Here is a 27,513-nt window from a genome sequence, read left to right as displayed (position 1 = left end):
TCAGGTAAAAACCATGTTTTCCTTTTAATTGACAGTTTCATCTCTTGCCTCCCACTCTGGTAATGATTAGGTCCCCACATCTCAGGAGCGCTGCATCTGGACAGGCTGAGACAGAACCAGTGTGAACACGGTCCCAGAGCAGAGCTTTGGGAATAATAAGAACATCAAAAATCAGCCCTTCTTTTCACTTACACAGGGATTCACTCAGAGGGTCCAAAGCTCTGCTTTCTAACCGCAGAAAACCTGGAGCTCAAGGCAAAACTGGAAACCAGAAGGAACCGGAAATGAAGCATAGCGCCTCCTCAAATACTCGAGGCCTGATCATCTCACCTCTGCTCACAAGGAATGGCCCCACCCCAGCATTTGTAAGGGAAAACGTTTTGTTTCTATTTCACTTTCCAACTGGGTATAAAATCTACTAAAAGGAACACAAAGAATCAAAACAAATCAGCTCACTCACAAGAGTCCCTCCCAGATAGTGATTTGTGGTTGCTGAGATGATTCAGCACGTTATTTCCAGGTGGCAAAGTTCAGGACAATCTGAGAACTCAAAAAAGTGGCAGCTGTATTCACCAACAGGTTCCTGTGAGACACACATACACGCAACCCCATTTTTCAGTGTAAATACGGCAAGGGGCCAAGACCCCCGATCAGCACAATAACTTATTTTGTACATTACAGTGCACGGAACAACGGAGGGAAAGACACTTTCTTGGAGAGGTTCGTCTGGGCTCTGAAGGCGGCTGGAGCCCAGCGCCCCGGCCATCATTAGCTCGACGCCGCCGCCTCTTTGGCTGCGCTGGCCTCGGAGGCAGCTGCTTCCTGTGAGGGATCTGCCGGCCTCTCCTCCTCCTCCTCCTCCCCCTCCTCCTGGGGGTAGAGGTCTGGGTACCTCTGCATGCACTCCTGCATGGCCCGGAACTGGCCCACACAGTCCGACCCCTTGACGTCCTCCTTGCTGTAGTGGAAGCAGGAAAAGGCCGCCTTGAACTGCTCCCCGCAGGGGCCGCTGGCCATGCCCCCCAGGCACGGGCAGTTCCAGTTGATGTCTCCGTTTGGCAGGATCAGCCCTGGGGAGGGAAGATGGGCAAGGAAGCGAGACAGGTTTCATAAAAAGCACCTCACAGGAATAATTGTAAGATGAACTGCTGCCTGGCTGGCACTGGCCGGTGGCCCTGCCTCCCCCTCGGGATGGGGTTTACACTCCCGGCAGAAACCCACCGAGCGTTCTTGGCTCAGCTGAAGAGAAGTCACCGCGGGCGACTTTCTCCAGTTGCAGCTCTGCCAGTGTGCTAAGCCGGCCCCCAGGGCTGTGCTCAGGGCTGTGGCCGTGCCTGTGCTCAGGACTACACAGGGGAAACTGTTCAGTCCAAAGGCTTGAAGGAGGAGTCCTGGTCTCCCCCTTCCACATGGATGGTCAGGACCCCCCACGCCCTCCAAGCCCCTCCTGCTCCTCGACTGCTCTCAGCACAGCGTGAGGACTGGAAAGTGAGGCTGGACGGTGTCCAAGGGGCGCTGGGCGTGTCAGAGCACTGAGGCTCCTCTGTTTTGTCAAAGTGGAAAACTGTTCACAACTCAGAAGCAACTCCTAGGTTTGGCCTGATGGCCAGGTCAGTGCACGGCCCCTCCCAGCTGAGGGAGACGCACTCGTGTCCTGGGAGCAGTGCTGGCCGAGGCGGACACCCAGCTGTGGCCAGGAACATGGGACTGCCACCCGCCGACCCCGGCCCTCTCGCTCACCATGCTCCTCGTACGGGTCATTGGGGTCGTCGGCAACCAGCTCTGCGTTGCTTGGAGTCTCGTGGTCCTCTTTGGTCACAAATATGATTCGATCCTTCCCTAGAGTTTGGAGAACAGAGGGAGCCACGTTTCACCAGCTGTGACGCATCCTGAACCCAAGCAGCCACGGAAGCCTTGTCCCATCTGAAACCTTGATGCGCTCCCCCAGGGGACCCGCTCACTGCCGACCTGGGGGGCAGTCTAGCGGCACCAGCGCACCACGTGCCTGTGGCTGGAGTGGGGAGGCGGGAGACGCACGTCTCGGTGCCACCGTGCGTCCTCGGTGGGGAGACGAGACGCCCCAAGCCCTCAAGTGCAGCTGCCCTCAGCCCCCAAGCTGCTGGCGTCTCACAGGCTGGTCCTGCCTGGCTCAGAACTCCCACGGCTCCACAGCTTTGCTCCTTCCCGTGGCCTAGAGCACCTCGTCCAGGTCCCGAGGGGCCTGCCAGCGGGCGCCCTCAGATGACACTCCGCCTACCGGGCTCCCCCGACAGAGGCTTGGGAAGAGCGCCAGGGTGACCGTGTGGAGCTGAGAGGCGTGCGGGAGAGGGCGGTGCGGGGAGAGGGAAGGTGCGGGGCGGTACACCCTCCCCGCTGTCTCACGGGCGGGTGACAGCGGTGACGGCTGATGCTCCGCACACACAGGCCCACGCCCGCTCCAGCACCCCACACTGGACCTCAGAGAAGGCGGCTTGTCCCACACGGCCTGGGGCAGGACTGGGGCCAGGCAGCTAGGGCGTGCTGAAGAACCTAAAGACCTCGGGGACTCCGGCCAGAGTTCAGAACACTCGAGAGCAGTCCACAGAAGTGCTGCACTAAGCAGAAGACAGAAGCTGACACGACCGCTCGGCTCCGCTCTGACAGTTTTGTTCACCAAGATCTCAGCCAGGCCCAGCCAGTACAGAGGCTGGTGTCAGGCCCAGAGCCAAGGGGTCCAAGCCTGGGCAGTGACTTATCTTGTATCTCTAGCCCTGGTGCTCGATGGCCATGCTGGTTTAACAGACCAGCTGACAGGGCTCGACACGGTCTGCAGCAAGAGCACACGCGCGGCCCTGCGCGAGAGGGAGGGCCGGCTTGGGAGGCGCTGGCTCCCGGGGCCATCAGCGTGCCAGAGGCTCAGGACGGGGGTTCAGACTGGGGCTCAAGCACACAACAGCTGCTGAGCGCACGCCTACCTCGGGGACCTGCCAGGCCGTGCTGTCGTCCAGGAGCGCATTCAGACACCTCACAGCCACCTTTCCCTGACTTCAGACCTCCTGCTCAGATGGCAGCTTCCTTCATCCCTCCCCATTGCCTCTAACCCGCCTTCTCTCACCCACAATTACTTATCTGTTTACCACCCATCTCCTCGACTGACATGTCAGCTCCTCGGGGGCAAGGGTGCATCTGTTCCATTCACTGCAGTAGCTCAGAGCCTAGAACAGTGCCTGCGACACAGTGAGCAATCAGTATTTGCTGGAAAAGTGAGTGGGGAAATGAGCTCTGAGCTCAGACAAGAAGATCCCAGGCCCCGCTGAGTATGGAGGAGAGATGGCTATCACCATGAAGCAGGTCACAGGGACAAAAATAACACCTTGCTCGGGTGGTCTCATTTCCCCTAGAACACATCACCGCTTGCCACACCCAGCCTGCCCCCTCCACTGCCTCCACCATGCCACGGGGCAGACTACCCACCTGTGCCAACGGCCTCTGCCATGTGGTCAGGGCCGGCACATCACAGGTGCTCGGTAACTGTCTACTGACAGAACAGGAAAGAGCGAGGCCAGCTGGAAGGAGGACAGCGACAGGGGCAGGGCGGCCCCGGGCCAGGGAGCCGGCCGGCGTCCATGCTGCCTAACGCCCTGACTGACCCCAGGGCTGGGGGGCGGACCCCTGAAGTCAAGTGCATGGGCAAGTGATTCCCTCAGAAGAGAGGGCAGCCGTGTGTACCGGTCCACTGGGTGACGCTGCGGGGAGTGTGGCCCATCTAATGCTCTCAGCCTGCTGCAACGCAGACAAGCCGGAAGAGGACAAAAGTACACCAGGGAATTTCCGAGAGTTTAGGATGTGGAAGACAGGAAGGCAGGGAAGACCTCACTGAGGAGGTGGCATCTGCACTGAACCCTAAAGGATGAGGAAGCAGCCGTGAGAAGAGCCGGGGGAGGGACGCACCAGGCCAAGGGAATAGCCAGAGGCCGGCCTGGCTGCACAATGACAGGTGCGTAGAGACCAGCAGGAGCCAGGTCAGGCCTCAATCACACAGGCCTTAATCAGGAAGGAGCTGGGGTCAGTGCTCTAAGTCCCATGGGAAGCATAAGGAATCCATAGATAGAAAAACAAGAAGTTCGGGACTGAGGGGACAGTGGCGTGGATAGATAAAAACCAGGCAAGGCCTAAAGGGAGTGCTTTTAATTCTTATCCCCAAAGAAAGAAAGTGATCTTTGATCCAGGAAAAGATATGGGTCTGAACACTTACCTCTGCTTCCCAGATAACATGTGACTCCTAGAAACCCTCAAGAATGAGGATTATAGCCTCATTATACTCAAAAGACTAAAAAAAATCTGCTACATAAAGGAGTAAATTAGACTCAGGACGATGAAATAAAAAACTAGAGACCTACTCTCTAACAAACTGGTGAGGGCAGAGGACTTCTGCTCATGGCAGAGTTCAATATCAATCAATGGGAACTGCTTCTCAGAGAGAGACATCACTGTGTCGTGGCTTTGCGGCCCAGGGAAGGAGGGTTCCTGAGGCAGAATGGGGTACTGGGAAATTGGTCACTCAGTCGTGTCCAGCTCTTTGCAACCCCATGGACTGTTGCTCTGTCCATGGGATTTTTCAGGTGAGAACGCTGGAGTGGGTTGCCCTTTATCAGAATTCCATGGACTGTATAGTCCATAGGGTCACAAAGAGTCGGACAGGAGGGAGCCACTTTCACTTTCCTCCTCCAGGGGATCTTCCCCACCCTGTGACTGAACTCCAGTCTCCTGCATTGGCATCTGAGCCACCAGAGGAGGCCACTGGCACAAAGGCTTAGTGTTTTAAACTGAGCCGTGAGCTGAAGCTTGACACACTTCTCCTAATTGAAGCATGACCTTGGGCAGGTCACCTCCATCTCTGGGCTCAGGATTTCCTGAAATAACTGAGGGAGCTGGAGTATTCACTAGAGAATTTCCTGGGACTTCCACTTCTCTCTGGAACTTCAGTCTCAGATATCCACCCTCCCCCTCACCCGGCATGGAGAAGGTGCTTCATGAATATCTGCGGAATGAATGAAGACTAACTTCTCATTTTACAAGACTGGACAACTGGGCCTGGAGGGCCTGGGTGTCAGCTCAGGGACAGTTCGTGGTTGCGCGGGGAGGCCCGCGGACCGCGGCCTGGAGACTTCCTAGGTGAGAGACCGCAGGCGGGGACCAACTTTTGTTTTTTTCTGCGGGATGTCTTCCCAGCGGAGGGCTCCCTGGAGTCCTCTGGGCACCAGACGGAGAAGCTCTGGAACCAGACCGCGGGGCTCCAACCCCAGCTCCGCGAGTAGCCCGCCGCGTGGCTCAGCCAAGTCACCTCTGGGGTCTTGGTTTACTCTTGGGATAAGAGCAGGGCCTGATTTAGGAAAGTCGCTGCGAGACAGGCCACTCAAGGCTCCTGGCGCAGGGCCTGACCCGTGCCCGCCGGCGGCACTCCCACCGCCAGCGTCGCGCCCACCGAGGGGCGACCTTCCGGGTCAGTAAGAGGCGGTGCAAACGGGAACACGTGGTGCGTGGCGAGCGGCGTAGCAACATAATTAGTAATCAGCACATTTCCCGTTACCAGCCTCAGGCAGCGCGCTCGCGCCGCTCTAACCCCCGGGCCCAGTTTACGAGTCTCCCCACGTGCTGTTCCCTCCGAGGTCCAGGTTCGAGTCTCTCCGAGACCCGGGACAGCCTTACTGCTCCGTGGGCCTCGGTTTTCTCATCCGAAAAGTGCGGCTGGCGACCCCGCCGCCAACCCGCACCCTCCTCCCGAGAACTCGTGCCCCGCGCCCTCAGTGGGGGCGCTGCATGGACCGCGTGTCGCAGGGCCTCGGAGGCCGTCTCCACGCAGCCCGCCCTCCTACCTTCCTGCCGGCAGTAGGCCATGATGCAGCCCGGCGCTCCGACCTCGCGGCGGTCGCCTCACGCCGTGACCTCTCCGCGGCGGGGCGGGCGGCTCGGAGGCCCGCACGGACCCGCCCCCCAGGCCTGCCCGCCGCGCGCCTGCCTCGGCGCTTCCAGCTCGGCGCGCTCAGCCGGTAACTACATTTCCCGGCAGGCTGCGCGCCTCGCGGCCACGCCCCAGGCAGTAGGAACTACATTTCCCAGAATGGCTTGCAGTGCGCGGGCGCGTCTGTGAGGCGTCAGTGGGTGGCAACTTTCGGAACGCACCCAGGACTACGTTTCCCAGGAGGCAGTGCGGCACGGCGAGCGAGAGCCAAAAAAGCCCGGGCTCCCTGGGCGGTAGGTCTGTGGCGCGTCCCGGGCTCTGGGTTGCGCCGCTGTCTGCCGCTCTCGGGCGGGCGAGAGGTCGCGGACTCAGTGCTGCGGCGTAAACCCTACTCCGCGCTGAGCCGAGCGAGGCGGGCGGCGACCGGGCCCCACCATGGCCGCGAACGTGAGTGTCTCCTGGTCCGCCGGCCACACCCAGGCCTCCCGGTCCTCCGGCCCCTCTTCCCGCGGGCGTGTCGCGGCGCCCTGCCGGGTGGTCCCCTCCGTCCACTCGCCCGCCTCCCTCCCGCACCCGTGTCCGCGCCTTCCGGCAGCTGTGCCGTCTGTCTTGCTCAGCCCTGCCCGACTCCTTGGGCCCCGCGGTGTTGGGGATCGGGCCTCTGGCCCGTGGCTCCGGCTCGGGGGTCCTCTGGTGCGGGGCGCCTCCCCGTAGCCCTTCTCTTCGTTCCCGGTTCCCTCCTGGACCTTCAGGGTTGTCACGTGTGCGGACTTGGAGGGCCGGACGGGGCCGCAGAGAGGTGGCCAGTCCACGGGGGCGGTGGGGAAGCCGATCCGCCCTGCTGGAGCTGTCCAGCGACGTGCTGTACGGGGCGGGCGGTGAGCTCCGTGCCCAGCGGGGTATGTAAGACCGGGGCTGTTATGATACAGGAGCGCAGGCCAGGTGGGGAGCGGAGACTTCAGGGCGGCGGGCAGAGGGGGGCATTTCCCCACGGCCGGGCGCTCGTCCTCCTAGCAGGGGTTTAGTTGCAGAGCCCCTCGCTGAAGGTGGTGCCCCTGGAAAGGCTGCTGGCCTCCTGCCAGCAGCCAGCCTTTCTCAGGAACCTTTCTATTTAAGCCAAACATTCATTCAACAAACCGAGGGGCACCTCCCACCAGGGTGTTGGGAGAAGGAGCTGGTGACTCAGGCTTCGCTCCTCTGTGAAAGTGTCTGGAGCCAGCTCGGAGCCCTGCCAGCCCGGGCACTCCCTCCCTCTTGCTTTGGTTGAGCGTCCTAGCCACTCTCCGCTGCTCTGTTACACCCTTCCAGGCTCCTCCTCTGTCCCCAAGCGTCCTCTCTGCCTCCCACACCCCCTGAGAAGCCAGGGCTTTCGTCACCCACAGTCTCAGTACACCCTGCCTGGTGTAGAGTTGTTTGGGAGGCCGAGAAGCCTTAAGCGGTGCACCTAGAGGTGGTCCCCCAGATGCAGGGTCTGCCGGGGGAGGCCTGGGCTGTGTCAGGAGACAGGCGTGCCCTCAGACCACCGCCACCATACCTTACAGATGAGGGCTTCCCAGCAGGGGTACGTGCTTGCCCAGGGCCCCACAGCCAGCTCGGTGGGTCATGGGAAGGTGTGACAGGCTTTGGAGTCAGGCCCACCTGGGGAAAGATCCAGATTCTTCCTCAGTAGCTATGTGACCTTAATTTCTTGGGATTTTTGTTTCCGCATGGGCTCGCTTACTGTGAAGTTTAAGGAAGACTCTGCTTTTAGCACAGTGCCTGGTGCACCGCAGGTGCTTGCTATGTTAAAAAGCAGTTTATCTTCAGTCCTGATGGGCAGAGAATCTCCGATACATAGGGTCCTGATCTTTGCCAAAGAGTGTAGATGAATTTGGGTATCCTCTGGCACCAAACCTTCGTTGATTGACCCAGTACTGGGGTGCACATTTACAGGGACCAGAAGGCCCGGTGCCGAAGAAAGATCAGAAGATTGTGGGCTGGAGCAGGAAGGACACAGGATTCTTAATCACTCTAACCTCCATCCAGTAATGGAGTTACTGCTGACATCTGTGCTTTATAAATGAGTGAACAGGGTCAGAGGGGTAAAGCAGCTGACCCTGGGTTACACAGGAAGTGATTTTCAGGAGCTGTAGGTCAGCCCCTATCCCGCCACGCACTGCTCATCGCTTCTAAGCCTGGAGTAGGGCAGCGGGCAGAGGGGAAATCGCCGCCGCCCTCGTTTACTGGGAATCTGGCCTAGAAAGTGGGCCGGGTGTGTCATGCCAGCCTGAGGATCGCCTTCTTTCTTCTCTTCAAGGCCGTCTTTGAGCCGCTTATCTTGATGTTGGCTGTTAGGGGTGGCTGGGGGGAGGCCCAGGAGGAAGCCAGGCCTTCCAGGGCCCAAGTTGGGGACTGGCTTCTTTTCCCATCCTACGTGCCTACCTCGGGCTCCCCGTGTTCAGCCCCTGTTGTGGCCCCAGGCGTGAGGAAGGCAGTCTGGAGTGGAGTGGCAGAGAGTGGCCCCCAGTTGCCCAGATAGGAATCCTGCGTCCGCCTCTTAGAGGCTGTGTGGTGTGGACTGGCGCTGACGGCTGACCACTGTGTGCCCATCTGTGACGTGCGGTCGTGACGGTGCCCACCTCCTCGGGCTTGTGCAGGACTGGCGTCTGATAGACTGGCGTGCTTGCCGTTGCCATCATCATAATGGCTGATGCTCACCTACCTGCCCGCAGCGAATTGCTCCACTCACGTTTCCAAATGGCCTGGAAAGTCAAGACCGTCGGTGATGCTTGTGTTAGAGGAAGCTGGGCGTAGAAACGGGTGAAGTCCATTCAGGTGGAGGGGCCTTTTCAAAATGAGAGCCTGGAATCCATGAATGAATGTTCACTTTGAGCAGAGATAAGTTAACAACGGATAAAGCACTTGCTGTCTGTCGCGGTTGCAAAGAATCATTTATTTGATGTCCTTTTCAATAGACAAAATTTCTGTTATAATCTGTGATCTGTAGGGTTTTCTGGAAGCTGTAAAAAAAACTCGTTACCAACTTTTTTTTTTAAAGCGTCTCAATAAGACCCTGACAGTAATGTAAAGTGTCCCTTGAGCCACCATGGGGGAAAGTTTCCAAAAATACTTCTTTCCCCCAAGAGCCGTTTTCTCGGGTGCACAGTTAAAGGAGATTCGTGCTAGAGTAACGGCGGCTGTGCTCCAGGCGTGAGCCTTGTGTGCTTTAACTAGGTCTAAACCGGATTTGGGTGGTGGGGTCAAAGTCCCCCTTTTTGTGGCCGTGTCTGTCAGTTTTTTGAGCCTGTGAAGGAACGCTTTGCTGGGTTAGGAGCGTTCCCTGCGAGCAGCAGGCATTCTGGAGGCTGGACAGCGTGGGGATTTAAATCACGGCCTCAGCGCGCTGATTGCTTCTAGCGTCCATAGCGTTCACATTCGAACGCCCAGTGTTTTCAGCAGTTAACTGTTTTGGCAGTTGTATAACAATAACTCTTACATTTTTTTTTATTAGGTTGTCCTGAAGAGGTTAGTCACCTCTGTGTTTCCATAGCATTCCAGAGTCATGTGTCACCCCAGAGGCATGGGGTGTCAGTGTGAATATGTATCACCGGGTCCGTAGCTAGAGTTGGGGCAGTTCGTTCAGCTTGTGCTTTGTTTCCAGTAAATAAAAGCTTGTATGACGTCCACTGTGGGCGTTGCTGTATTTCCATCTTGGTAAAGTCCCTGCTCCTCCCTTCAACAGGACCATCTGTAAGTTAGATTAGATCAGCATAATCGATACGGGCTTCCTGGGAACAAGAAGACGATCTAACTGGTTCACAAAATGCAGTCGTGGCTGTTTTCTGACTGGCGCTGGCAGCAGAGCTGCAGGTCAGGGCTACCCCGTGGAAGCCAGGCAGCGCCAGGCAGCCACCCTCACGGGGAGCTGGGCAGCTCACCGAGCAGCGCTGCGGTTGGCGAGAGCGCAAAGGAAACGCAGCTGGGTGCAGGACCGAGAAGGCAGCCTGTTGCCCTTTCCTCAGGGCCTTCCGGAGAGCTGTGGCCGAAATGGCCCTCGAAGGGGAGGGAGTCCCTTGGCTGCCGAGTCTAGTTTAGTTTGAGAGCCTAAAGCAAGTCATGAAACAGTTTTGTAAAAGCGTCAGTTACTGTATAGACATAACTGTGTATAAATGACAGAAGACTTAAAATCTTGGTGAAAGACCTGGTTACAATACAGTTGTCAAGGAAACTGGCTATTTCTGTAGCATACAACATTTTAAGAGAGTACCCAGAATCATGACTGACACATACCAGGAGATTTCAAATTTTAGGAACTTCTTGCAGTTTCTAGAATGTTTATATTAATATATTTATCCACACAATATGACCTAAGAATTTATCATTACTCAGTGTTTCCTAGGTAATGTAACATACCAAATGAGCCCAATTAGCTTAATATTTCTCTTTGAGATGTTTAGGGGTTTTCTGAAGCATCCCAGAGTTAGCTGGAGGTCAAAAGAGCTTCATTAAGAATTTGATTCTAGGAAGTTTGTGAAAGATATCAAAAAGTTTTAAATGTTTGACTAAGTAGGATCATAAGTCACTGTGAAACAATATATTAACATTCATTCATTTAATTAAATTTAGTCTGATCTTAGTCAGTCCTGGCCATGTACAAAAACTTTTCTCAGGGTTCCCTTTTTAAAATTGATTTTTAAAAATATATGTTACTTTATAGTTCAGTCTTTGAGTAAAGCGCAGAGTGTATTTATTAATAGTCTCAAACACATTTAGTCTCTGTGTGTGTGTTGCTCAGTCGTGTCCGACTCTGCGACCCCACGGACTGTAGCCCGCCAGTCTCCTCCATCCATGGGGTTTTCCAGGCAAGAACACTGGAGTGGGTTGTTATAAAAGCAAGTAATTACAGACTTATTTAGCAGTGAATCTTGCAGTGTTTTCTTATTAAGAAAATGATCTAGACATTCAGTGAATTCCATCATTTGACTTAATTTAGCAGAACTCCAACTCTAAAATTTCAAATGCCCCCAAATTGGGAGAAACTGTTTTTAGGCATGAAAGTGAAAGTCACTTGGTTGTGTCTGACTCTTTGCGACCCCATGGACTATACGTTCCATGGAATTCTCCAGGCCAGAATACTGGAGTGGGTAGCCTTTGCCTTCTCCAGGGGATCTTCCCAACCCAGGAATCAAACCAGGGTCTCCTGCATTGCAGGTGGATTCTTTACCAACTGAGTTATCAAGGAAGCCCTGTTTTTAGGTACATATACCCTAAAACAAAATTATTCTTAAAAGAATTCACCCCAAATCTTATTCATTATTTATGAAAATATTACCATACCAAGTTAATTTTCTTGTTGACACATTTTATAACCACAATAACATGAGCATATTAACTTTCAGGAAACCTAAAATATTACACTGAATGGTGACTGTAAAGCCATGTCTGTATTAATTAGACCATCAATTTTAACTTGTTTTCTTCCATTAAAGATTAATCCTAGATTATGTGATCCTTTGACATTTTGGTCTAGTTTAAGTGAAATATTTGATTTGTAAACATTTACTTTTAAGTCCATTAAGTAGAACTCTTTTACATTAATGTTGATGGTGACAGAGATGGACCATACTTGTGTATACAGACATACACACAGATGTATACATCCAGATGCACAAAGAAATAGCTGTCCTGCTTGAGTTTCACAAAGATCTGTTTTCACACACAGATGCACCCCCCCTTTTTTTGCTTTTGAGTCTACTAATTAAGCCAAATAGACTCTAAAACTGGAAAGAAGAAAAAAGGTCAGTCTTCATCCCAGTTCCCAAGAAGAAAAGTACTAGAGAATGTCGAGACTATCGGATGATTGTTCTCACTTCCCTTGCTAGTAAGGTTATGCTCAAAATCCTTTAAGCCAGCTTCAGCAGTACTTGAATTGAGAACTTCCAGATGTACCAGCTTAGAAAAGGCAGAAGAACCAGAGATCAAATTGCCAACATTCATTGGGTCATAGAGAAAGCAAGGGAATTCCAGAAAAACATCTACTTCTGTTTCTACATTAAAGCCTTTGACTGTGTGGATCATAACAAACTGTGATAAACTCTGGAAAAAAATGGGAATAACATCTTACTCGTCTATTGAGAAACTTGTATGCAGGTCAAGAAGCAATAGTTAGAACCTTATATGGAACAACTGACTGGTTCAAAATTGAGAAAGGAGCATGACAAGGCTGTTTACTGTTACCATGCTTGTTTACCTTATGTACAGAGTATACCACACGAAATGCTGGGCTGCATGAGTTACAAGCCGGAGTCAAGATTGCCAGGAGAAATATCAGCAACCTCAGATGCACAGATGATACCACTCTAATGTCAGAAAGCAAAGAGGCACTAAAGAGCCTCTTGATGAGGGCGAAAAAGCTGGCTTAAAACTCTGGCCACCTGATACGAAGAGCTGACTCATTGGAAAAGACCCTGATGCTGGGAAAGATTGAAGACAGGAGGAGAAGGGGACGACAGAGGATGAGATGGCTGGATGGCGTCACTGACTCCATGGACGTGAGTCTGAGTGAACTCCGGGAGTTGGTGATGGGCAGGGAGGCCTGGCGCGCTGCGGTTCATGGGGTCGCAAAGAGTCGGACACGACTGAGCGACTGGGCTGACTGAAAGCTCAATATTAGAGAAACTAAGATCGTGGCATCCGTCCCGTCACTTCATGGCAGACGGAGGCGTAGGAAAGGTGGGGGCCGTGACCGACGTCCTCTTCTCGGGCTGTACAGTCACTGCGGATGGCGACCGCAGCATGAGGTTGGAAGACAGCTGCTGCTTGGGAGGCAGGAAAGCTGTGACAGGCCTGGAGAGTGTTTTAAAAAGCAAAGACGTCACTTTGCTGACAAAGGTCCATATAGTCAAAGCTGTGGTCTTTCTAGTAGTTACGTACGGATGTGAGAGTTGGAGCATACAGAAGGCAGAGTGCCAAGGAACTGATGCCTTCGAAATGTGGTGCTGGAGAAAACTCTTGGGAGTCCCTTGGACTGCAAGATCAGACCAGTCAATCTGAGAGGAAATCAACCCTGAATACTCATTGGAAGGACTGGTGTTGAAACTGAAACTCCAGTACTTTGGCCACCTGATGTGAAGAACTGACTCACTGGAAAAGACCCTGATGCTGGGAAAGATTGAAGGTGGGAGGAGAGGGGGGCAATAGAGGATGAGATGTCTGGATGGCATCACCGACTCAATGGACATGAACTTAGGCAAACTCCAGGAGATGGTGAAGGACAGAGAGGCCTGGCGTGCTTTAGCCCATGGGGTTGCAAGGAGATGGACATGACTTGGCAACTGAACCACAACAGTTAAGCCAACACTATAGACTCAAGGCAGTGTGGGCTGTGTTCACATTTCAGGAACATGAAAAGGGGTGTAACTTCAGGCTTTCTCCTAGGAATGCTTCTGTTCCTCAAGGTCTGAATTTGGAAGATGTTTTATCAAGCCAGCTTTCTCTATGGGGCTGGAACATCTAAGGCGCTCCCTCCCGGCCGTTTACGAGTTAAGTGTAGGCAGGCATTGGTTCTGTCAAGAAGCCAGCCAGGAGGCCTTTCGGCCTTTGAGGGGTGGTTTCCCGTTATTACGCCCAATTCAGATAGGATCTCAACAGCTTTCTGAGGCCCAGTGATGGGACGTACCTGGCTTCCTGAGGGGTTCCCCTGGGGCTGGCGTGACTCTCCGGTGTGTTGGCTTCTCTCTGCAACAGTTGAACCTGCTGCAGGTGCTGGGAGTGCCAGGTGGCCAGCTGCCACGGCGCTCCCCAGCAAGCAGAACTTACTTAGTGGCTGTAGTGGGCCCTGTGGGGCCGCTGCGCGGCACGTCTGCTAGGTCCCCCGCCGCCTGGGGGCTGCTCCTGGCTGAGGGAGCAAGCGTCCCTCTACCGTGGAGCTGCGCAGGCTCAGTCTCGTTCCACTGGCGGTTTGTTCACACCACATATACAGAAGTCTTTCCAATTTAAGTCAATCTGTTAAGAAAGACCAGTGAGCAGAGATCCCAGGTCTCTGCCTAGGAGACGGTCCAGTAACCCCTTTAAGACTCCAAGTCCCAGGAGGAGCAGCTTGAGTAAAACTCAGAGTGGGATTTAAAGCGATGATGTCCAGGCGTCAGGAGAACTCTCGAAAGCACTGAAGGAACAGAGAAGCCGGTGGTGCCCCCGGGGCCCATGCTGGCACCAGGCCCTGGTTTGGGCTGGACTCCAGCTGTCCGCTGGTGGATGCGTCTGACAGCCCCCCAACTACACCAGTCAAATGTGGATGAAAATTTAGTTAACAATCAAATCAAGAAGAAACAAGGGCATTTTATTTGAGCCAAACAGGATTATAGCCCTGGAGACAGCCTCCCGGAGGCTCTGAGAACGTTGACCTGCTGGAAGTTGAAGACACAGCTGTGTGCATTTCTGGGACGGAGGGTCACACAGGAAAGGGGCACACTGGTGGTTCACACACAGTTCACCAGGGACGCACAGTCCAGGGAGGCCCGTGGACAAAGCGAGCAGCGAGTCACCCTGGCCCCCTGCAGAGCTGCAAAAGAACGCTGCTCCTTTAAGGAGTTTCGCTGCTGACGTCAGAAGAGAGGGGAGCAGGTCCTCACGGCCTGCCGAGCAGGCGCTCCGCCTTAGAGAAGGCCTGGCCGTGATGCAGGTGTGGGCTGCGTGCTGGGGAGCGGGGAGGCCCGCACGGCACAGAGTTCTCTGCTCAAACTTTCACGTCCTGCCCTCAGATAGAAATTACATTTCACCAGCTTGTAAATGAGTGTTCCTAGAGGCACTGTTCATAATCGCTAGGAGCTGGAAGTATCCAAGCTATCCGTTGACTGGAGAGCAAACTGACAGACGTGGAATTCTGCTCGGCCATAAGAGGGAGCAGACTCCTGATGCCGTGACAGAGGCGGCCCCAGGCGTTACGCCGAGCCCGAGAATCCGGACAGGAGCTGGTGCTGTGTCATGACCCGTTCGCACCACGTTCGGGAGGAGGCAGGACAAATCGCAGTGAGACAGATTCAGGTCACTGTCACCTCTGGGCGATGGGGAGACGGGATATTGGCAGGGAGGGGCACAGGGAGCTTCTGGGCGAGAGACGTGTTTCGTGTGTTGACGAACTTGGCTCTGCACTTGTCAAAACCGAACACTCAGTCTGTGCATGTAACTGAGTGTAAAGGCAGTTTGGTTTTTATAAACGAGTTTCCTTTTTTGTGTTTTTCAGTATTCTAGTACGAGCAACAAGAAGGATCACGTCAGAATCACAAACAAGGCCCAGCCAGGCTTCTTGGAGCGGCTGAGCGAGACCTCGGGTGGGATGTTTGTGGGGCTCATGACCTTCCTGGTCTCCTTCTACTTAATCTTCACCAATGAGGTACGAGGTTTGGGGTCCCTCTGTGCAGAGTGAGGGTCCCTGCAGCATCTCCATGCAGAGGCTGGATATGGTAATAAGGGTCAAGGTTCTATGGGGACGAGGGTTGGATCAGTCAGCTTGTTCTGTTGTGCCCCGCTTCGTGACTGACAGAAGCAGGAGGGGAATGGGTCAATTCACATACCTGAAATGGGGTGAAAGAGCAGGTGAAAAGTGACAGTCGCTCAGCCGTGTTTGACTCTTTGCAGCCCCATGGACTGTACGGTCCCTGGAATTCTGGCCAGAATACTGGAGTGGGGAGCCTGTCCCTTCTTGAGCAGACCTTCCCAACCTGGGGATTGAACCAGGGTCTCCTGCTTTGCAGGCGGATTCTTTACCAACTGAGCGATTCACACTCTGAAATGGGGACAGCCTCGGCCGCAGGCGTGGCTGGATCCAGGCATTCACGCTGGGCCACCAGGAGCCTCCGTCTCTCCATCTGCTGCCCATTTTCCTCTGTTGTTCCGCGGGCTCTTCCCCTGTGGCAGCAGAGGTGGTCCGGCAACAAGCCCAGAGAAAAGAGGCTGCGTCTCTGTTCCTAAGTCAGTTTAGCCAGAGGCGCAGGGAGATCTCTGAGTGTCCTCAGTCCGCTCTGAAGCACTCCTGGGGGACAGTGGACACAGGATGTGGTTGGCGAGGCCTGGGTCACACTGAACAGCTATGCCATCAGCCCTAGTGAAGCACATGGATGGAGGGGAGGGGAGGGGAGGGGAGGGGTGCAGGGCAGAGGCAGCCGCTGTTCTTCCTGGCGCGGCTGGTGCTGCGTGGGTGCGGGGAGGCCTGGAGAGCGGGCATCCTGGGTCCTCCTCACCCCAGGCAGCAAGCATCCAGCAGTTGAAATCCTTGCTCTCCGGCGTGCACAGGGCCGCGCGTTGAAGACGGCGACCTCGCTGGCCGAGGGGCTCTCGCTGGTGGTGACTCCCAGCAGCATCCACAGCGTGGCTCCGGAGAATGAGGGGAGGCTGGTGCACATCATCGGGGCCCTGCGGACGTCCAAGGTAGGCTGGCGGCGCCCGCTGACCGCAGGGGCTCGGGCACCTCGTGGGTGTCATCTGGAGGCCTGGGCCTCGGAAACATACTTTTGGTGTGAGTCAGGCTGCACCGCTTGGTGGCTAGGGACCCGTCTCTCCAGGGCCTCAGAGGCTTCCTCTGTCGAATGGGGAGAAGCCTTGTAACAGCCCGAGTGGGCTCTGCAGATCAGCCCAGGTTCAGGAGCTCCCGTCCCGGCACAGTGGCCCTTGGCCGGAGCCTCACACGGAGGCGCTTAACAGTGATGACGAGCCTTCGTGCCTGGGGCAGCGTCTCCTGTCTGAACACCCTTCATGCTGCCGGATCCTGCAACCCTGGGCTCGCAGCCTGAGCCATGCGTGCAGCTTGGGTCACAGGCTCAGCTCTTGGGGCGGCGGCTCTGCTTGGCGCCCATACGAGCAGCGCAGAGTTCCCTGGGCTGTCCTGCCCTCTGGACCTGTTTCTCCCCAGCCTAGCTTCCCCTGAGCTGAGTATTCTTGTCCTTTGTTTTCCTGGTCTGTTTCTCTGTGAAGCTCCTGTCTGATCCTAACTACGGGGTCCACCTCCCGGCCGTGAAGCTGCGGCGGCACGTGGAGATGTATCAGTGGGTGGAAACAGAGGAGTCCAGGTGAGGGGCTGGCTGGGGCTGCGGGAGGCACGGGGTCAGGGGGACGCGCAGCCGGCCTTCACTGCGGCACTGCTGAAGGCCACCGTGGGAAGTTTTCCTTTCGGAGGAACGTCAGATTGTCCCTGAGGGACTGGCCCATGGTCTCGATTAGAGGCAGCAGGGGTCTTCTGCAGAGTGCCTGGGGGAAGAAAGTGGCTGGGCTAGTTCCCGGGGATCACCGCGTGTCTGGGCTGATGTGGACCAAGCCTGCGCCATGTGGGGAGAGTCTGGCCTGGGAGCCCCGAGGCCGCTTCAGGCTGGAGACGCCTAGAGGTGGGGCCGCCTTGGGGAAGGCGGGCTGACTCGGGCGCCTGTTTTCCCCGCAGGGAGTACACGGAGGACGGGCAGGTGAAGACGGAGAGGAAGTACTCCTACAGTGAGTCGCGGGCCCCTCCCTGCTCTCCGCAGCCTGTGTCTTTCCTCAGCCAGCATCAGGCCCCCGGCATGCTGGTCCTCGGAGCCCTGCTCCCCCGTCTGTCCAGCGAGGCTCCAGGAGCTGCCCTTTTGGCCCGCGGGTGGTCCCAGGCTTGGATAAGAGGACGGGCGGCCGGCGGGCCTCAAACCTGAGGCTTACCGTGGTTTCCCCATGTTCCTTCTGCTCAAAACAGACACAGAATGGAGGTCGGAGATCGTCAACAGCAGAAACTTTGACCGAGAGATTGGCCACAAAAACCCCAGGTAAGAACCAGCCCCTGGCAGGCTCCTAGCCCCGCGTCCTCATCTGAGTAATGGGGCTGAGTTACTTCTGTCTCTCGGGCTGATGAAATGTGGGCCAGGGTTCGGAGGCCCACTCCGGCACCGTGAGCAGAGGCGGGGCCTGGCGCCCCTGGCCCTAGGGCCTGGGTATGAGGCTGGGCCGAGTGCCCAGAGGGGTGGTCAGCGGTGGGTGTGGGGAGGCTGTCCGCAGGGCTTCAAGAGCGGCCGCATTTGACGCCCCCGCTCAGGGGTCCGGCAGAGGATTGTTAGCTCAGGGGCAGGGGTGAGGGTGTTGAGACGGGCGTGATGCTGGACAGGGCCCGTGTGGGCTGTGTGCTGTGATGACCTGGGCAAGGCCAGAAAGGGCCTTGAACGTTCCCAGTGAGGCTTGGATGCTGGCAGGAAGGGTCTGGAGGGGAGGGTGTGAAGTCCATGGCAGGGCCGTCTGACAGCTGCGGGGGCAGGGTGGGACAGGCTGGCAGGGGTCCAGGCAAGATTGTAAGAAGCTCTGGGCGACGGGAAGCCATCGGAAGCTGCCCTTCCTCGGCAGGGGATGGGATCAGGGGAAGACAAGACTGCAGAGCCGGGCTGGGCTGGGCTGGCGGGAGCCCCCTGGGTGCGGACCCTGCCGTACACCTCCCCTGGGATGGTGGCAGCTCCCCTGGTGCCCCACATCGCCAACAGCTCCCCCCTCTTCCCAGCGCGATGGCCGTGGAGTCGTTCACCGCAACAGCCCCCTTCGTCCAGATCGGCAGGTTTTTTCTCTCAGCGGGTGAGTCTCAGGCTGTTGGGTAAGCCACCATGGACCCAGAACCCTGCACTTCCACCCGGTTGCCTCCCAGGAGCCGGGGCCCTGACTCAGTCCTTGGGTGGTTGAAGGGGTCTCCTGCGGCCCTGGGCAGGGGCCAGCCAGCACTTCTCCAGCGTCATATTTTTGGGCTGGGGCCAGAGGGCAGGTGTGTTCCCAGGAAGGGGCCCCTGTGTGGAACCCCCCGAAACCTGTTCAGGGAGCAGCTGCCAGGTGTGGGTCCTTGCTGGGCTGAGCAGGCGGGGCTGAGAGCCCCTCCTCAGGCAGCCCTGGAGGGCAGCCCACATAAGGCCCCAGGCTCCACTCCTGAGCCCCGCGGGCCCCCGGCCCTGAGCCAGACCCCGGAGGGCCTCCCACAGAGAGGGGCTTGCAGGGGACAGCATGGCTGTGAGACTGCCATCGAAACTCCTGGGGCTTGTCCCTGGCCAGACCTGGCGAGGGAGCGAGGACACCTAGGGTCAGCGCGTCGAGGGGCAGGGAAGAGATCGTGTGAGCAGGGCCTGGGCTGTCGGCCGTGTGCTCTGGCCCTCAGCTGGTGCCAGCCATGCCAGGCAGCCCGGCCTCGTGCTGCGGGGCGGCAGGGAGCCAGGCTGGGACGCAGGTGACTGGCCTGGGGAGCAGAGGCCACAGGGCTGAGGCCCTCCCGGGCGGCCGTCACTGCCTGACGGGGTTGGCTTCCTGGAGGCGCTGGAGGCTGAAGGGGCTGGCCCTGTGGACGCATGGAGCTGGAGCAGGGCCTCCGGGTGGGAGAGCGGGTGTCCAGAGGCCCCGGGGGATGCGCCGGCAGGCGACCCTGCAGCCGGGCTTGTGGGGCCAGCTGGGAAGGCGTCAGGCTGCGGGTTTGCAGGCGGGGCTGCAGCAGACATGCACTGTTCTTGACCACCCGCCTCCCAGGGCTCATCGACAAAGTGGACAACTTCAAGACGCTGAGCCTGTCTAAGCTGGAGGACCCGCATGTGGACATCATTCGCCGGGGGGACTATTTCTACCACAGTGAAAACCCCAAGTACCCCGAGGTACCCAGCGGGTTCGGGCGCTCAGTGGCAGAGGTCGGGGCCCCTGAGTCCCGCCGCCGACAGCTTGCGCGAGTCCGAGCCGGCAAGGGTGGAGGGAGCGGCTGTCTGCGCAGTGGGGCTGCCTGGGCGCGGGTGGGGGTGATGTGACTCCCTCGTGGGCGGGTGGGCGTCCTGGGCCCCAGCTCAGACTCCCACCTCCCTCACGCGCCTCTCTTCCACCCCAGGTTGGGGATCTGCGCGTCTCCTTCTCCTACGCGGGGCTGAGCAGCGACGACCCTGACCTGGGCCCGGCTCACGTGGTAAGCGGCTCCCCAGGCGGACAAGGGGGGGCCTCCTGGGTGCAGACACCTGGGCCCAGGTGTGTGCTTAGGGCATACCCCTCCCCGTCGTGTGTGCGCACATCCACGGGCCCCAGGCGGGCAAGTGGCCCTGGAGGGTCTCAGCGCGGTGCCTGGAGAGGGTCTTCCAGCCCTGTGCAGGCGCTCTCCCTGGGCGCTGACCTCTGCTCTGTAAATGCTTGGTCCTGCGCCCCAGACCCTGTCACCCCCGCCCCGCCCCCGCCGGGTCCTCCCCGGGGCTGTGGAGGGAGCAGCCCAGCGGGAGCGCCTCCCCCAGGCCCGCGTGGCGGCAGGGGCTGGGGCGGCCCGGGGCTCCCTGCTGCCTTGGTGCACAGTGAGGAGGGCAATGGCCCCACGGGCAGATGGCCCCACAGCTCTGAGCCAGAGGTCTCTGACCAGGTCACCGTGATTGCCCGGCAGCGAGGCGACCAGCTGGTCCCCTACGCCACCAAGTCGGGGGACACCCTGCTTCTCCTACACCACGGGGACTTCTCGGCAGAGGTGAGCGGCCGCGGCGTGCCGCGTGGCGCACTGGTGCAGCTCCAGTGCTCTGGTCACCAGCCGCCCCCACGGAGGCAGAGCCAGGGCCGTGAGGCAAGAGAAGGCAATAGAGGGTGAGGTGTCCAGAGAGAGGGAGCGGTGAGCAAAGCAGAGAATCCCCCGGATGCCCAGAGGTGGCAGACGTGGTAACAGGAGCCTCCTTAGGCAGCGGGTGGCGAGCAACATCTTTGCTGAGTCCCAAGTGAAGAGCCGGGTGGGTCAGTCTTGTTGCAGCCCAGGGCCCCCATTGCCAGGGCCAGGGCGCCGTGTGGCCCTGAGCACAGAGGGGCAGGCAGAGGCCCCTTCGAGCTGCGTGTGAGCTGGGGTGAAAGAGTGAGTTTTGCAGGACCAGGTGAGTGAGAGCAGGCGCCCCCAGGGAGACCCGCGTACCCCCATCCTCAACATAGGGTCAGGCCTCACCCTCGCCACGAGGACAGGGTGCAGAGAGGGGCCTCTAGTCCAGCGCCTGCCGGCGGGGCGGCGTAAGACCCCTCGGTGGGCTGTGGCCACCTCCCCTCCCTGCTTGTCCTGCAGGAGGTGTTTCGTCGGGAACAGAAGAGCAACTCGCTGAAGACGTGGGGCCTGCGGGCGGCCGGCTGGGTGGCCATGTTCATGGGCCTCAACCTCATGACACGGATCCTCTACACACTGGGTAGGTGGGCAGACGGCCTCTTTGGCCCTCACCGCCCACTGGGTGCGCTCAGCCCCTGCTGTGACCTCAGGGCCTTGGGATGGGTGAGCCGGGGGTGGACGCTGACCCCCGAGGCTGCGGTCTCCCTGCCCTGCCCAGCATGCATCCCCTCAGCCTTCACCCCTTCACCCACAGCTGAGGTGCTGTGCTGCGGGGCTGGCCGGCCGGGAGATCTCCAGGTTCCCTTCCTGCCCCAGCCTCAGTTTCCTCACACCTAACTTGCTGAGTTTTGTGAAGAGCTTGGCAAATAGGAAACACTCAAGAGCTGTCATCCTTCACACCCCACCCCCCAAACCCTGAACTAGACTTGGGACAGCCCTAGCAGCTCTGGAACGCAGGGGAGGCTGTGCCAGGCTGCTCATGGGCCCCAGGTTGGCCTGCTTGAGCCCAGACACTCGGCTCCGGACCCAACCCCAGGGTGGGTGACTGGCGCTGGGCCTGGCTGCTGTGCAGGAGGATGGGGCTTCTCGGGGGACTGAGCCCTGTCCAGTCAGGTGGTTATGGTCCCAGAAACCCCTCCTCCGCTTAGCCTTTCCAGCTGGGAGTCTGGCTACAGCCCCCAGACGATCAGCCCATTTTACAGGTGGGAAGACTGAGGAGCAGTGGGGTGGGGGAGGCTGCTTCCCCCAGAGGGTGGAACCGCACCCAGGAGCGCAACCCGCGCGGTCGTGAGGCCCATCGTGGCCACGACCTCGGGTAGGCCCTTTCCTCTCGGGGCCCGGTCCCCCTCGTCAGGTCTGTCTTGGGGGCTGCCCTCTGACTGGTTCACTCCATGCCAGAGGCTGAGCCTCTAGGGTCAGGACAGAGTGAGCACACAGAGGGACTCGGTGCAGGGGAGGGGCGCGGAAAGCTGTCGGCGGGGCACCCGTCCACCCCGCTCCGCCCTCCGTTCCTGTGACAAGGACCTTCTGAGAGCCTGCTGCGTGAGCATGGGCTGTGGGCCCTGGAGGCCGAGCCGCCAGCAGGACAGGCAGGGGCCCCGTCCTGGAGGCCGTGCCACGAGGACGGGCAGGGTCCTGGTCCTCTGAGCTTAGTGTGGTGGCTAAGAGCAGAGGCTCTGCACTCAGACAGCCTGGATTTAAATTGTGGTTCTGGCACCTTCTGTCTGTACTTAACTGCCAGGCCTCGGCGATCTTGTGGGTGAACCGAGGTTAGGAATAGCACCAGCCTGCAGGAGGGCGGGGTTGGATGAAATGCGTGGTCCCCCAGCCAGCGCCCACACACGACCCCTGCTAGTTGCGGGGTCTGTTGCGCCTACGTGGGGCTGGACCCAGATGGGCCCCAGGAGGCCTGTGAGCCGCTGCACCTCGCCGGCCTCTTGGGAACTGAGTGCAGGCAGGCTGGCCGGTGCATGCCGGCCACGGAAGGCCTGCCTCAGCGGTCCGCAGGTGAGGACAGGACTGATGAAGGGCTGATGGAGCCCACGTCGGGTGGCAGCCTGCGGGGGTCTCCGGGTGGGCGGCTCCTCCAGTCCATCGAGCCCTCACAGGTCCTCCCTGGAGCTGGCACACAGGTGACTGGTCACAGCTTGGGTGAGCGACAGGCTCCTCCAGGAAGGGCTGGGCGGCCCAAACAGGCCTGCGGGGGGTTCAGCCCTGCTGCTTTGTCGGGTAGCAGAGAGGTGCTCGCCAGCATCTCTCACCTGCCCAGGACATGCTGGGGCTGGGCTGGGCTGAGCCGGCCGTGCGCGGGGCTCTTCCGCGTGTGTCCAGCCGCCGCGGGCCATGTGTCCCACCGCTGCCTCTCCCTCCGCACCTGGTCCAGAGACAGGTGGGCTGCCGGCAGGGGGAGCAGAGGAGCCGAGTTGGGGGCCTGGGAACCCTGACCGCTCTCTCTCTCTCCACAGTGGACTGGTTCCCCATCTTCCGAGACCTGGTCAACATCGGCCTCAAGGCCTTTGCCTTCTGCGTGGCCACCTCACTGACCTTGCTGACCGTGGCCGCCGGCTGGCTCTTCTACCGGCCCCTGTGGGCGCTCGGCATCGCTGGCCTGGCCCTGGTGCCCATCATCGTTGCTCGGACTCGGGTGCCGGCCAAGAAGCTGGAGTGAGCGGGTGCAGCCCCCGCAGACACCCCCGCGCCTCAGACCCAGGCCGCCCTCCCCCGAGCTGCCTGGGTCTTGGATTCCACACGCGCCCCGCCCCAGCCGCACACACGGGCGGCGGGTTGGTGTCCGTCGGTTAGCCCTTCACACCCCTTCTTGCCGCCGGCAGCTTTGCTGGCAGGAGGCAGCTCCCGTCTGGCAGCGTGACCTCCGCCCTCCTCTTGTCTCCTTTTCTCTCTGGGCACCGCGTGGCCGCCTGTGTCTCTTAGCTGATGTCTGTAGAGGTGGTGACGCTCAGACCAGAGACGGTGCCAGGACCCACCACTGCCACGCCAGGGTCCAGGACAGGGTGGCCTGGGCACCACAAACCCGCTCTGTGTGACTCAGCTCAGTGCTCAGAGGGCCACGGGGTGTCCCGAAGAGTGTGGACGTCTGTCCGGCTTCGCTCGCATGTTGCAGTTTGGCAGAATCCTTTTGGTGTGCAGGACCTTCCGAAGGTCTGGTTACTTAATGTTTCTTATCGCTTCGTGTCTCTGCATGAAACTCCCTGACAAGGGGATTGTTTGGGGGGTTGTTAAGTGGGGGTTGTTTGAAATAAGACTTAAAAAACAAAACCCCTCCTGAATGATTCATATCTCAGACTGTTACACAAAAGCCCTCTGTGATCTGTCTGTTGAAGTCAGTTCAGAGCATGGAAAGTTCGGTGGGGCTGTGACTTACCTGGTTGAGGAAGTTACCCGTCCATATTCTGGGCCCCTGGGAAGGTTGTCAAAGCTTCAGGTGCTTTGAAACCAGTGTTAGCAGAAGGCTTGTTTTCCCTCAGAGAGGAGATGGGTGTCTCTGCGTCTGAGAGAAAATCATTTCCTTTCTTCTCTGGCATCCAAACGCACTGTTTTCTTGAAGGTGATTTTGCATTATTCAGCTATCCCAAGTGTGTTCCTTCATGGTGACCCCCTTGCACGCGCGCACACACACACATCGACCACAGTCGGGCATCAGAGGCTGCGTGTTGGGAAGCTCTCACCCGGCTCTGCTCACCACACGCTTTGCCGTTAGCACCCGGCCCCAAGTGGCTGCTCCGGGGGCCTTATGTGCTCAGTGACCACAGCTTCATTCCTAACTCAAATCCACCCACACTTAGTTCACAGTTTCTAAGTTTCCTAACTGCTTTCACACCCTTCGAAAGATAAGTATGTCGATGTCTTAAGAGATGGTACGTCCTTTGACTATTGGAACTTGCTATGCCTTGCTGGGGAGAAGGCGATGGCACCCCACTCCAGTACTCTTGCCTGGAAAATCCCATGGATGGAGGAGCCTGGTAGGCTGCAGTCCATGGGGTCGCTAAGAGTCAGACATGACTGAGCGACTTCACTTTTCACTTTTATGCATTGGAGAAGGAAATGGCAACCCACGCCGGTGTTCTTGCCTGGAGAATCCCAGGGATGGGGGTGCCTGGTGGGCTGCTGTCTGTGGGGTCGCACAGAGTCGGACACGACTGAAGCGACGCAGCAGCAGCAGCAGCAGCAGCATGCCTTGCTGGGGTGGCTGCTTTAGTGAGTAATCTCTCTCAGTGTCCTAGGGGACTTGAGGTGTAAACTGAGCTTTTTCATGTACAAAACAGCCAGCCCCAGGGATGTTATCTGGGTTTAAGGACTGAAATCGTGTTCACTACTGCTTGTTAAATCAGTGGTTTCTTTTATCAACTCCTAAAGGTGCATCTGGAAAGCACAGCGACAACATTATGGCCAGATACAAAATCCTTGACATTCGTGTAACTTTTCTAGTACAGATTTTAAATTACTGCCAATTTCAAGTGTTCTTAAAGAACAAAAGAATGGTAATAAGTATTTCAAGCATTTGGAAAATCATAATGAAACTTTTATTACCTTTGTATTTTTGATAAACATTCAAAATAAACTTCTATCTTTTGATATAGAACTTGCCATATTCCCTTTTGCATTCTTTCTGAAATTTCTATCTCATAAGAATTCAGCCACAGAGTTTATTTAGAACCTATGAATTTTGCAACTTATGTATTGCTTTTAGTAGTTAAACTTGGTTTAAGTTTTTTAAAACAGCACCTCGATATTCGCTGCACTTGAAAACCTACCTTGTTCTGCGTGGACTGAGTGGCTCCTGAGGCCCCATCTGTAGGTGGTTCTAGGAGGTGGGAGGGAGTGAGCGGGGCCCAGCGCAGAAGGCGTCCCCGCCTGGGCAGATGAGCTGTGTGGCGCCTGCTCTGACGGTGACCTGAGCCTCAGCTTCCTCACCTGTGACGCGGGGGTGTCTCTACCCCATGGGTGGTGGCAGGCATAGAACGAGAGGAAGCCCCGAGCCCCTGTTCTGAAGCAGCGGACGGCCGCCAAGCGTCCATCCTGCCGTTTGAACTTCTTTTCCCCTTATTACAGGATTCGAGGCAGGTGCGTGCTAACTTGTCAGAACCCGAGGTTGGGCTCCATTTCCACGATGTGTCCCCAGGAGCTGCCTGCCGTCTGCCTGAAGAACAGGTTATTCCTGCAGAAAGCGGCAGTGCTCGACTCCACTCCCAGAAAACAGGGCGCTCACCTGCAGGAGGGTGAGACCGAGCTCTGACTCAGAAAGTGCCGGAGCTAGTGGTTTCCATGGCAACCGCCCATGTTTCTCAACAAGAGGCTTCCTGCCAGTTCCTGCCACATGAGTCACACTCCAAAGGGTTTTGTTTGTTTCCCTTGGATAAAACAGACTCTGATTTTTAATGGCTACTGTCAAGACTAAGTAATACCTCCTCAACTAAACAGAAAAATATTCCTCTGTAACGCTAAGTTCTCAGCCTGCGGGAAAACAAACTCCGGTCTTTAATGTAGTCCTGAGCTGTGTGCCCGCTTCACGGACCAGACTTGTGGAGCCGTGAGCCATGCCAGTCAGTCCTAAAGAAAATCAACCCTGACTGTTCATTAGAAGGACTGAGGCTGAAGCTCCAAGACTCTGGCCACCTGATGCGAAGAGCCAGCTCACTGGATAAGACCCTGATGCTGGGAAAGATTGAAGGCACAAGAAGGGGGCAACGGAGGATGAGATGGTGAGATGGCATCACCGACTCAATGGACAGGAGTTTGAGCAAGCTCTGGGAGACAGTGAAGGACAGGGGAGCCTGGCGTGCTGCAGTCCGTGGGGTCACAGAGTCAGGCGACTGAGCGACTGAACAGAGACAACGTGTGTGCAGATCGCCGTCACCCAGGTGTCCTCAGCGGATGTAAAATGTGAAAGAAAATGTGGAGCCAAGACTTTTTAGATAAATGCTTTATTTTTTTCTCAAAATGTTATAAAAGTTATTTCTCCTAAATATCTACAGTGTTTAGGGCTTTATACATGTATCCAATAATGAGTAGAATCGAGTTAAACACTGATCCATTCTTCCCAACTTTTAAGTCACGCCCTCCTCCGGGGATCTTTTTGACCTGAGGATCAAACGCTATCTCTTTCGTCTCTGCGCTGGCAGGCGGGTTCTCTGCCACCAGTGCCACCTGGGAAGCCTCTTAGTGACGTGCAGTCTCGCTGTTTTTCCTCATTGTAGCTCTTTGTTCTAGTCCTCTGCTGCCCTTAAGTGTTCCTGGCAAAGCAGGCAGCAGAATCGCCTGAGGGGGCCCGCGCTGACCCGCTCTGCCTGCACGCAGCGGCAGGGAGCTGCCTGGGAACCACAGGGGCCCCGAGGCCGGGCCTGAGCCGTCTGCAGCGGCTTGAGTGCATACGCGGGCGGGACTCTGCCGGGGAGCAGGGTCTGGGGCAGAGCCGAGCCACCCAGGAGGTGACTGCCCGCGTCACAGCTTCTCAAACGGGAACAGCTGGGCAGCCGCTTCCTTCTTCTCCCTCCTGGTCTTCCTGGGGCACTTTGGCTTCTCGGCCTCTCGGTTTTGGGGCCAGGAGGCCGCCAGGATCCTGGCCGCTTCCGCTTGAGAGCTGGTCCCCTCCTCCTCGTCTGATGAGAGCCCGCCTCCCGCATCCGTGTGGGGAGCGGCCGCCTCACTCTGGGGGGGCGGGGGAGACAGGAGAAGCGGCGGCATCAGGAAGCCCGCGAGTCCCGGAGCATGGCCGTGGGACGCAGGGGCCAAGGTCAAGGGACTGCCCACAGGGAGCTGAGCCCCACCCAGCAGGCAACTGCCAGGGGCACCCTGCACTTACTTCCTGGGTTTTGAACCAAAAAAGTGCCCAAATGCTTAGCCCTAACACTCAGTGTCGGATGCTCTGAGGAAGCAGCCCTGGAGGTCTCGAGTCTGGGGAGGAAGGGGCAGAAAGCTCGGGTGGGAGGAAGGAGCCCATGGGAACACGGAGCTGGGAGAGGGGGCATCAGGGATCTGAGGAGGGAGCAGATGCAGGTGGGGG

At 57.5% G+C, this 27,513-nt stretch overlaps 3 protein-coding genes across 9 annotated transcripts in view; 1 reads left to right on the top strand and 2 right to left on the bottom strand.

Moving 5' to 3' along the window:
- On the bottom strand, positions 1-6,723 carry CHCHD4 (coiled-coil-helix-coiled-coil-helix domain containing 4). Of its 2 annotated transcripts, XM_069561765.1 has the most exons (4): positions 5,856-6,723; positions 1,741-1,839; positions 893-1,070; positions 1-583 (listed from the first exon to the last, which is right to left on the bottom strand). In XM_069561765.1, exons 1-4 carry the CDS (start codon positions 5,875-5,877, stop codon positions 511-513), a joined length of 372 nt encoding a protein of 123 aa, XP_069417866.1. In that variant the 5' UTR covers positions 5,878-6,723; the 3' UTR covers positions 1-510. The 2 variants fall into 2 exon arrangements, with proteins under 2 accessions (XP_069417866.1, XP_069417865.1); XM_069561764.1 differs by having other exon boundaries at positions 1-1,070; positions 5,856-6,025.
- Positions 6,144-26,451, top strand: TMEM43 (transmembrane protein 43). 3 transcript variants are annotated; one of them, XM_069561762.1, is made up of 12 exons: positions 6,144-6,388; positions 15,162-15,311; positions 16,211-16,345; positions 16,889-16,983; positions 17,349-17,398; positions 17,631-17,700; positions 18,420-18,490; positions 19,421-19,542; positions 19,767-19,841; positions 20,280-20,381; positions 20,955-21,072; positions 22,958-26,451. In XM_069561762.1, the coding sequence occupies exons 1-12, from the start codon at positions 6,377-6,379 to the stop codon at positions 23,158-23,160; spliced, it is 1,203 nt and encodes a 400-aa protein (XP_069417863.1). In that variant the 5' UTR covers positions 6,144-6,376; the 3' UTR covers positions 23,161-26,451. The 3 variants fall into 3 exon arrangements, with proteins under 3 accessions (XP_069417863.1, XP_069417864.1, XP_069417862.1); XM_069561763.1 differs by having other exon boundaries at positions 6,162-6,234; XM_069561761.1 differs by lacking the exon at positions 6,144-6,388 and adding an exon at positions 14,577-14,962.
- Positions 26,419-27,513, bottom strand: part of XPC (XPC complex subunit, DNA damage recognition and repair factor) — a 23,457-nt gene continuing 22,362 nt past the window's right edge. For all 4 annotated transcript variants that reach the window (XR_011250875.1, XM_069561758.1, XM_069561759.1 and 1 more), the window contains one exon: positions 26,419-27,158. Coding sequence is in view for 2 of the 4 variants with exons in the window: in XM_069561758.1 (XP_069417859.1) it covers positions 26,952-27,158 (207 nt within the window). In the remaining 2 variants the exon portion in view is untranslated. The remainder of the gene's footprint in view (positions 27,159-27,513) is intronic.

The sequence above is a fragment of the Ovis canadensis genome, chromosome 19 (assembly GCF_042477335.2).
Source record: "Ovis canadensis isolate MfBH-ARS-UI-01 breed Bighorn chromosome 19, ARS-UI_OviCan_v2, whole genome shotgun sequence".
Taxonomy (NCBI): domain Eukaryota; kingdom Metazoa; phylum Chordata; class Mammalia; order Artiodactyla; family Bovidae; genus Ovis; species Ovis canadensis.
Note: the sequence above shows the minus strand (reverse complement) of the source record. Positions and strands in the feature narration are given on the sequence as shown.

What these genes read in the sequence shown, in the direction of transcription:
- CHCHD4 (XM_069561764.1), bottom strand. Translation starts at nt 5,877, where the DNA reads ATGGCCTACTGCCGGCAGGAAG. An exon ending in GGCCTACTGCCGGCAGGAAG is followed by an intron (nt 1,840 to 5,855) that starts GTAGGAGGGCGG and finishes TCCAAACTCTAG; the next exon opens with GGAAGGATCGAATCATATTT. An exon ending in TGACCCGTACGAGGAGCATG is followed by an intron (nt 1,071 to 1,740) that starts GTGAGCGAGAGG and finishes TTCCCTCCCCAG; the next exon opens with GGCTGATCCTGCCAAACGGA.
- TMEM43 (XM_069561761.1), top strand. Translation starts at nt 14,903, where the DNA reads ATGACCCGTTCGCACCACGTTCGGGAGGAGGCAGGACAAATCGCAGTG. An exon ending in GTGGAAACAGAGGAGTCCAG is followed by an intron (nt 16,984 to 17,348) that starts GTGAGGGGCTGG and finishes TTTTCCCCGCAG; the next exon opens with GGAGTACACGGAGGACGGGC. An exon ending in GGAGAGGAAGTACTCCTACA is followed by an intron (nt 17,399 to 17,630) that starts GTGAGTCGCGGG and finishes TGCTCAAAACAG; the next exon opens with ACACAGAATGGAGGTCGGAG.